The 9,891-nt window shown below is 53.7% G+C and overlaps 1 protein-coding gene across 1 annotated transcript in view; it reads left to right on the forward strand.

Annotated features, from left to right (window-relative positions):
* Window positions 1–9,891, forward strand: part of LOXHD1 (lipoxygenase homology PLAT domains 1) — a 160,612-nt gene continuing 150,721 nt past the window's right edge. Inside the window, exons 1-4 of the mRNA XM_040478489.1 lie at window positions 1–196; window positions 467–581; window positions 7,415–7,495; window positions 9,369–9,553. Coding sequence (XP_040334423.1) covers window positions 1–196; window positions 467–581; window positions 7,415–7,495; window positions 9,369–9,553 — 577 coding nt within the window. The remainder of the gene's footprint in view (window positions 197–466; window positions 582–7,414; window positions 7,496–9,368; window positions 9,554–9,891) is intronic.

Raw genomic sequence — 9,891 nt, forward strand, 5'->3', positions numbered from 1 at the left:
ATGGCAGCGCCCGGGAGCTCACGGGAGACGAGGGCTGGCAATGCAGCTGTGTTCGTAGAGGGCAGAGAGGAGAGTGAGGGGCAGGTGCAGGCTCTGAAGAAGGCCAGGTCTAGGAGGCACATGAGTGCCGTGCTGGAAAGATCACAGACCAGGCCTCCAGAGGCCCTGGGCTGGGCTCTAGTGCTGACACCGAGTGGTATGTGACCTGGGCTTTCCCTGCTGCCTGCAGGCTCCTCACCTGTAAGATGAATGTGTGGCATTAAATGGGAGGTTTGGGTCTTACACGGGAGTCGGTGTGGCTCTGACCCTGGCTCGGTGGCTTGTGGGCTGGAGCGGGGTTTATAGAATAGACGCCTTTGTGGCTGGATATCCTCTGCACAGCTGGCAGGAGCTGTGATTTCTCCAAGCCCCTGTAGGATTCTGGGTTTTCTCAGAAGCCCGTGATGTGTTCTCTTTTCTCCTCCAGTCTACGAGGTGGTCATAGCCACGGGGGATGTTCGCGGCGCAGGGACAGATGCCAATGTCTTCATCACCATTTTCGGAGAGAATGGGCTCTCTCCCAAGCTCCACCTCACCAGCAAGTGAGTACCAACTTGGCCTTAGTTGGGGTCACGGGCCATCAGTCGGGGTTGGTGCCGTTCTGGAGCCCAGGGAGAAGACCCGTGTGTCCACAGGCATATTAGGTGGCACAGGGCCTCTGTCAACCAGGTCTCTCCCAGTGATCTCCAGCCAATATTCCTTAGCTCCCCTGTTGGCTTTTGTGAGAAGTATCGCCCACTTTGGATCTCTGACTTCCCCAGGAACTTATTAGCTGTCCCTTGCTTTGGGAGAGGACACTCAGGACTAAGAAACCTGGGTCTAGGTCCAGCTTTACCACGTGGTTGCCATGTAACTTTGGCCAAATCTCTTTGCATCCAACGGCCTGGCTTCCTCATCTAGCATCTGGGAGTGAGAATTCCCCTTTTACCAAACTTACAGGGCGGTTGAGAGGAAGAAACAAAAGCATGCATTCAAAGGAAGCATGAGCTTAAAGTGCTCTGCACCCGTGTCTCTCCAGGGGCCCAGTGTCACACTAAACCTGCTAACGCACACTCGAGTCAGCCGTATAGGCTAGCACGTGTGCTCGTGTGCGTGTCTGTGTAGACGTGCTCTGTGTATGTGTTCGTGTGTGCACCTGTGTTCCCCATATCATTTGTGATCCATTGACAGCAGGGGCTGCTATCTCTTTGTTTTGACCCTGTCCCCCGACCGCACACAGGCGCACACAGATATACCCAGAGCAAAACATGGGAATGCTTTGGCGGAATTCTAGCGTTCTAGAGCTTCCCAGGGGCTGCAGGCGTGGTCCAGGCCCTGGTTTTCAATCTGTGCGGAATGGAACCAGGGATCGGTCCGTTGGTTCTGGGCCCATCGTGCCTCCATCCTTCCTGCAGAGTAGCTCACTGATGGTTGTCTTACCCACCGAGTTTCGGAGTCAGATTTTATTTGTACCGAGAGTGCTATAGCCAAGAAAAGTTTGAAAAACCACTAAATTTATTTCAACTTATTCATGGCAAAACTGAGGCCTAGAGAGGAGTGGAGATTAGCTCTGAGCCATGGAGCTCCTAGATGATCAAGCTGGTCCTCAAACCCCAGGTACTTGATGTGGACGTTTTCCTCAAGCGCTGGCCCTGTGGCCCAGAGGGTGCGTGGGAGCTTCCCCTGCAGGCTTCCAGGTCGTCACTTCCAAGGGCGCCGGGGAGGCTATAGAGGGGTGGGGACCACAGGCCAGGACATCCCCGAACTCTGTGCTTCACAGACTGACCTGGCCCCGTGTCCCAGGTTTACCCCGAGCGCGGGCTGTGGGATAAGTGCGATCCCATCGAGGCGGGCATAACGTCCTATTTTGTCCATTTCTGCAGAACGGGGTACCCGCCTTCTTGTACTGCTTACACTGCAGAGTGACTGGCTTGTGGAAGTCTTTCTCACCAGTGATGTGGGCACGGTAAAGGGAAGACATGAAATGTCCATCCTCTTTGCCATGTGACCTCCCCCGAGCACACCGTTCTAGGGAGAAGCCACTAGGCTCTGGGAATGCAGCCAAGCTGGTTTCTAGCATCCCCAGCCTGCCCTTTTGAAACAAAAAGAGCCATTTTCTCCTTTCATGGTCATTTCTCACTGTCTTTCCCACTTTCTTGCACCTAGTGCCCTCACTCTTCCCCCTCGGCCTTTTCATTTGTCAAAACAGCCTCTCGGGAAGGCCCCAGAGTCACCCTTCATGAGCTGGTGTGAAGGTTTGTCCCTGAGTCCCCATTTCCAGGAGTGTGAGATCCAGCCTTCCTTCTCAGTGTGGAAGGTACTGCCTCACAGCAGAGGGGCTAAGACACGAGCAGGGCCGGGAGGTCTCCGGGCGTCACATACAGGCCCTCCCGCCAGCCCCGTGGACAGAAGTCAACACCCCTTCCCCCTGCTACTCCGAGGTCTCTCCTGTACCTGTGTGGTGCTCCAGGTGGGACAGCAGGGGCACAGGTCTGGCCAGGACTCCGGGCAGGCTGGCCTGGAGGGCTCTGCAGGAGCCCATGGGGAGTGGGTGGTTTGGGAGATGGTCTCCTTTTGTAGCATCGCATATGTCCTGGGAGGCTGGAGAGGTGACATGCACAGGTATGCCAGGTGGAGGGGTGATGAGGGGAGTCTGCTTCATCCCTCTGGCCCCTCTCCCAGTTGTTGGCAAACAGCCAGGGCTCAGGAAGTGTCATACCGTCAGGGCGGCCAGAGTGGGACTTTATAGGGAAGGGCAGGTGATCTGGGCCTTGGGTGAGGGAAAGACTCAGATGACAGAGGGGCAGGAGGAAGGTAGTTTAGACCATGGGGAACAGCTTGCAGACACATGGAGGCAGCAAGGGGCCAGGAGGGGAGGACAGGCTGTGGCAGGCCTTGCTTGCAAGCTGATCAGCAGAGGCCCGATTTACGATGCGGCCCAGAAGGATGAATCTGGCTGCCGCAAGACCCCAGGGAAATGTCTGCAGAGAGAATTGCAAAGACACAGTCAGTCCTCGCCATCTAAGATGCATTCAGTTCAAGACGGAGACCTTGGGCCTGGGAGGGGAGCACCGCTTTCCAAGGAATCCCAGGCTGCCTGGGTGACCCAGACGCCAGGGCCGCAGAGGTCACCGTGCTCTGTGCTATTTAGATGCAGGTGTTCCAGCCCACCCCTCACCCCCACCCTCGCCCTGGGGTCTGGCTCGGAATCTCTCATCTCGCTGTCTGCTGCTGGTCCCTCCTTGCCACGCTGTGTCACCCAAACCCAACTCGCATGTCAACTGGAACTGAGCTCCTTTTCCTTGCCTTACACACACACACACACACACACACACACACACACACACACACGGGCGCGCACGCACACACACACACACACACACACACACACACACGGGCGCGCGCGCACGCACACACACACACACACACACGTACACACGGGCTACAAGGTGTTTTTGAGTGCATCAGACTTCACCAATACTCAGGGCACCAGAGGGAGTTCCCAGCACAGCCAAGCAAATGACTTAAAATGGAATATTAGACAGACTCCCTCATCTTAAGATTAAACCACTGCCTATCCTGGAATTTCTTCCTGGCTGCTTTCTCCACAGCGTCTGGTCTTGTCCCCTCACCCCACCACCCTCTCCCGCTTCGCCTACATCCTCTCTTTTCTCCCTTCTGTTCCTGCTCCGTCTTCTGCCTTTTCTCCTGAGCCCCAGGACCTCCCACATGGCTTCTCAGCATGCTTATTTCCCAATACAGAATCATTCTGCTGCAATTATTTGGTGCCTGAGGTTAACATGCTGATTGTGCTTATCCTCTTGGTCTAGTGTCTAAATTCCTTCGTACACACTGGCCCGTCTCTTGGGCAGCAAAGAGTGTGACGTGTTCACTTTGATCCTCTGTTAGCTCCACCCCAACCCCAGACCGAGCTGAGTGTCAACAGCCCCGGGTCCCACAGGAAGGCCCCCATATGCTGGGCGCCCTTCCTGGTGACCCAGGACCACTCCCAGCACTGACTGGGTCACATGTTCAGAATATGGCAAAAGGATGGGATCTCATGCATCTTCTGGAACACGGATCTCCTGTTGAGAATTCGCCAGCTGAGTGTCAGAGAACGCCTGGCATTTTAGCCTGCTGGCCCTACCAGGCTGGCGCCTAAAATGCCCTGTGCAGCCTGTGAAGCCTCTCCTGGGTAGGGGTCCCTGCTGAATGGGCAGGTACGGACAGGGAGGGGGCTGGGAACTGCATTACGCTTCATTTGCTGAGTGTCCAGGAGCCCCGGTGAAGCTGCAGTCTCCACAAAGAAACGAGCGGTCTGCATTTCTAATGTTTCCTTTGACAGGGGACCCTCCATGCTTTGGTATTTCCACCTCACCTCCAGCTTCTGAAACCCACCGGCATTGCATTCTGACTTCCCAGACGTGGGGATTCGGGAATCTGACCCCAGTGGGCTGAGGTTGGGGTTTGTTTGGGATTATCCTGGCCGCTCCCTGCAAGAAGAGAGTCCGGGTAGGCCTGTCTCCACAGTCCTTCTTTTCGTTCCTCTGAGGACAGGCCCTCACAAGGCCTTCCTCTCGTCTTCCGGAAGATGTTGACACTGCAGACAATCACTCCACATTGTGTGATGCCCTGGAACACTCGGGTGTGGTCCTGAGACCCTCTGCCCCCACTGGTAGTTCTTTCTCTCCTGGTCCCCCTCCTTCCGCTTTGCTTTTCACAAAGTGTTTTCCATGAGACAGTGAAGCATGGCGGTCAACTATTTAACAAACACGCTGGAACGCATGCATCCACATTCTCCCTGGCCCTGGGCTCAGGGCCTTTGTGCAGGGCGCAGGGAGCTGTCGGTGCTTCTCCAGAAGGAGCTGTGGTCAGAGGCCCCCCAGGACACCAGCTGCTCTCCTTCCAAATCACCCTCCTCTTCCCCTGCTCATGGGCACTCGCTGTTTTCCAAATTCCAGGCGGCTCAGCAGATGAAGCCTGACAAGCCTCGAACTCATCCCCCAAGGATTCAGCCCAGGCAGCTGCTGGCCTCGGGGCATGGGGGGCTGTGGAGACAGGACCTGTCGCCGTGTGCATAATCACAGATCGAGATGTACTCCCTTTGGCAACCTTAGAAAATACATACACGGACCAGAAAACATAAGCAACACTTCATAATACTCTTACCATCGAGACATGATGTTTTGTATAAATCCTTCTTCTTCATTGTTTTTTTTTTTTTCAACATTTATTCTTGGGACAGAGAGAGACAGAGCATGAATGGGGGAGGGGCAGAGAGAGAGGGAGACACAGAATCGGAAACAGGCTCCAGGCTCTGAGCCATCAGCCCAGAGCCCGACGCGGGGCTCGAACTCACGGACCGCGAGATCGTGACCTGGCTGAAGTCGGACACTTAACCGACTGCGCCACCCAGGCGCCCCCTTCTTCATTGTTTTTAAAAGCAGCTGGCCTCCCGTGGTGTTCCTACATTTTCTTTTGCAACTGCTTTTTCTTTTAAGCCCATATCATAAACCTGTTCCTGTTCCATTAACATTACAATGGGAGTTTTTGGTGGCTGCGTAATATTCTACCTCACAGCCTCCCAGGGTGGCTATTTCTTAGGGTATTTATCTGGTGTAGAGACCCTTGTCTATTCTACACATTTATTTCCTGGTCTCATAGGTTGAAAATACCTCTTGTTCACTTCCTTATATCCCACCCACACAAGCCTGATGGTGCTTAGATTTGACGTTCCTGTGTTTTCCACGTCGTTGCACATCTGCTCTTACCCTGCAGCACAACATGGGGTTATTGTTCATCACTTTTGGAGATAAGATTCTCACAGGTATGTGCAGCAACCCCAGAGAAGGGGCCCTTTCACTCGAGCAAAAAGCCAGAAGTTTCCATCACTTTCTCCTCCTCCCCCTCGGTGCCCAGACCACAACTTGGGGCCTCTTTCCCCCCAACAAGCCTGCCTCAGGGTACATTAAAAAAATTTTTTTCTAATGTTTATTTATTTTGAGGGAGAGAGAGACAGAGTGCGAGCAGGGGAGGGGCAGAGAGAGAGGGAGACATAGAATCCGAAGCAAGCTCCAGGCTCCAAGCTCTCAGCACAGAGCCCGACGCGGGGCTCAAACCCACAAGCCGTGAGATCATGACCTGAGCCAAAATCGGATGCTTAACTGACTGAGCCACCCAGGCACCCCTCAGTGTACATTTTCCACTTAATTTCATGAGATCTGCCCTGCTTTTGGAGGACCTTAGGCCTCATGTCTCACGACATGCCCACCTGAAGGAAACTTCTCGGGACAGACTATTTGCTAAAGTGGGTCTGTTTGCAGAGAACCACAGCTTTGGAGTGTGCAGAACTTATAGGCCTTCTGTTACCAAGTCTGAGCCTTGTTGCCTTAGAGGGAAGGCTCTTCCCCTCTGTCTTTATTTGGAAGCACAGTGATGGCCTAGTTATTATATGTGTTTGTCTTCCACACTTTTCTTTCCCGTGGGCTGAGTGCTGGTGACGAGAGCCCTGGCTGGAAGCCCCGGGGGAGGTCGACGGCTCTCCGGCCTCCGGGGGAGGGCGTCGCTGTGTTGGCAGGAAGAGCTGTGAGTGGAACTGGATGGCCGGGTCCGAGCCCACACAGAGCACACAGCAGATGTCCGTGCGAGATTCAGGTTTCTGCTCCCGGAGGACTCCGGGTGAGGCTGCTCCAGCCCTCCTGTGTCTAAGCTGATGCAACCTAGGATGCTCCAGAGTCTGGACCCACCCAGGCAGCTTGTTGAGGAACATCTCAGGTGTACTTGCTTTTGTTCACACCGTCTTTGTGACGCCAGATACGCATTCCCTCACCACCCGCCTCCCTGGTTGCTGGTTTTTTGGTTGAGCGTTTCCTTTCTTGTTGGAATGGCAGGACCATGGGCCACCACCCAAGCTCCACATCCGCTTGGGGCTGCCATTGCAACTCCCCCCAGCAAGAGCAAGGCAGGTGAGGAGAGGCCCGGGGGCCTGCAGACCCAAGAGCACCATGGCGTTCACTATGGCCTCCTTCCTCCTCCGCTGTCCCAACGCAGAGCAGCCAGAGGGCATTGGGTCATGACTTTGGGGATCCAGGTTCTGATCCCAGACCTGCGATCAATTGGCAGTTTCCTTGTTTGTAAAATGGGGCTAATTGTTGCCCACCATACCTGCCTTAGTGATGTGTGGCGAACATCACAGGACAACTTGAGTGTGAAAGCAAGGAACGGGTAGTAACCGACCTTGCCCTCTGTCAGAAAGGAGTCTCAGAATGGGAGTGGTTACTCATAGCACTTCCCAGGACTGGGATGGTGGAGGAAGAAGGGGGATGCCAGCCCTTGGCTCTCCTCCCAGGCTTGTGAGCCAAGTGCAGATTACTAAGTGTGCACGTGTTCGTTGTAGGAGTGAATCTGCCTTTGAGAAAGCCAATGTCGACGTCTTCCGGGTGAGAACCAACAACGTGGGCCTCATCTACAAAATCAGGTCAGAATCTGGCCCCTGACCAGGAAGGAAGTGAGATGAAAACCAGTAGATTAGGAACTGATGTCACTACTGACACTTTCTGGATGTCAATTACTCCCTGGTGTCATTTGAGGGGTGACTGAAGGCCCAGATCTTTCCCACCCATGCTGAGTCGTGGCTCCCTAAACTTGCCCATTAGAGATTCACTTCTCTGTGTTGAGACTACTTAAGACAATTTCTCACAAACTTGGGAAATATGCTCTAAGAGGCACTAGCATAGTGGTTAAGAGTGGCTTCTGAGTCCAGATTGCCTTGGTTCAAACTTCTGCCTTTCCATTTGCTAGCTGTGGAACTTCGGGCATTTCCTCTCCAAGCCCCAGTTTCCTCATTTGTAATAACGATCCCTACCACCTAGAGTTAGGGAGGACTCAGCAAGTTAGTGCTCAGACGGTAACTGGCACTCAGCCAGTATTAGAGATGCTGGGTCACATTGCAGGGTGCCTTATGACAGAGAGCTTGCCTCTCTCTGGGGGCGTCTGTGTGAGTGTGCTGGGAAGGATAATTCTATCAGCCTGGTTGCCAAGGAAGAGTCCTCAATTGCCCTGCTTTCGCCCCTCCTTCCTCCCTCCCTACGACCCACACCCATTCAAGTTCATGCCCATTTGTCAGAATGTCATCATCTGGGGTCTGACTGCACCCAGGCTAGGGCCTGGCCGCCTCAGTCCTAAGTTGTCTTCCTCCCACTAGAAAGTATAGGACCATGCACTGTCTTTCTTGGAAAAAAGGGACAAATGAGGGCCCCGGCACTGGTGTGTGAGGGAAGGGTGTGACAAACAGGGAAGGGGAGGGTCGGGAAGAGGGTTTTGCCGTGGGGAAAGGCAACCGCTATGCTCAGGTCCCACTAGGTGCTGGGCTCCGTGCCAGACAGAGGCACACATCCTCGGGCACGTCATGGGTCATCGGTCCATCGGGGCTGTGTGCTGTGAGCTGTGTCTGTCCCATGAGGGCCTGCAAAGATAAGGCCCCACTGCAGTGCACAGGGAGGTGATGTTTGGCATAAAGTGAGGTTATGCAGGGGTCAAGGTCTGGGGGAGAAACTGACCTCAGAGAAAAAACTGGGATTGCCAAGGATAAGGGGCACTATCAGAAGTGCAGGAAATTTGGGGGGCCAGATTTTGAAGAGTGTGGATCTATGCTGCCCGATCCAGTAGCCCCTGGCCACATGTGGCTCCTGAGTGCTTGAAATGTGGCTACTCCAAATTGAGATGCACCGTACATATATGAGCACAATGGAGTTTTGAAAACTTAGTATGAGAATATAAAATATTGCACTGATAAACTGTCACACGGTTGCATGTTGAAATGATAAATGGATGAAATAGAATGTATTATTAAAATGAACTTCACCTGTTTTTTTGTTTGTTTTTTTTTTTTTTTTTTTTGCTTCTAGATATCTAGAAAATCTAAACCTATGTACATGGCTCACACATGCAAGCTCATGTGATATTTCTGTGAGGCAACATCAGTGTAGATGGCTACAGGGTATCCTCTGGGTGGAGAGACTAAGGGGAGTGTCTGGGGGTCTCTGGGGGTCTGGGGATCAGGGAGAGAAGTGAAGCTCAAGATGGTCCCACTGCAAGCCTGGGCAATCCTGGACTTTCCGCGGAAGGCAATATTACCTTGCAGGTGATGTCACAACGTTAACACTCATTAATAGGCACATCTACCTTGCAAGGTATTCCTATTTTGCAGATGAGGAAACTGAGGCTCGAGGGGGAAAGCGACCGCGACAAAATGAGGGAACCTCTCTTTGGAGTGAACATTTGGGTGTGCCAGTGTGGAAGGGTATCATCTCTTGCTGCCAATGACATGTGGGTGTCTGCCTCTGCCCCAGGATCGAGCATGACAACACCGGCCTGAACGCCAGCTGGTACCTGGATCGTGTGATCGTGACCGACATGAAGCGGCCTCACCTCCGCTACTACTTCAACTGCAACAACTGGCTGAGCAAGGTGGAAGGTGACCGTCAGTGGTGCCGTGACCTGCTAGCCAGCTTCAACCCCATGGACATGCCCCGAGGTCAGTGCCGAGGCGGGCCTGCCTGCCGTCCTTCCCTGCCTGGGCTGGCCCCCAACCCTGTCTTGCTCTGGGCAGTCCCGTGTCCCCTTTGCCACTTGTCCAGGGTCTTCCAGTCGGCTGGGGCCCAGCTGAAGCCCCATCTTTTCCACATGACCTCCCCAAGAGCAAGCTTATGTGCTCTGGGGACTCAAGGAAATGGGAAATGCAAACGAACCAGGAGGCATGATGGAGGGGTGGGAGCAGCCCTGGGCATATCCTGTGTTTTCAACATTTCTTGTTGATGAGTATCTACCTAGAGTCCTCTCTGAGTTCAAAGGCAGCTGCCTCCGTCTTCCTAT

Source organism: Herpailurus yagouaroundi, unplaced genomic scaffold, assembly GCF_014898765.1.
Source record: "Herpailurus yagouaroundi ecotype Mexico unplaced genomic scaffold, PumYag 142, whole genome shotgun sequence".
NCBI classification, from domain to species: domain Eukaryota; kingdom Metazoa; phylum Chordata; class Mammalia; order Carnivora; family Felidae; genus Herpailurus; species Herpailurus yagouaroundi.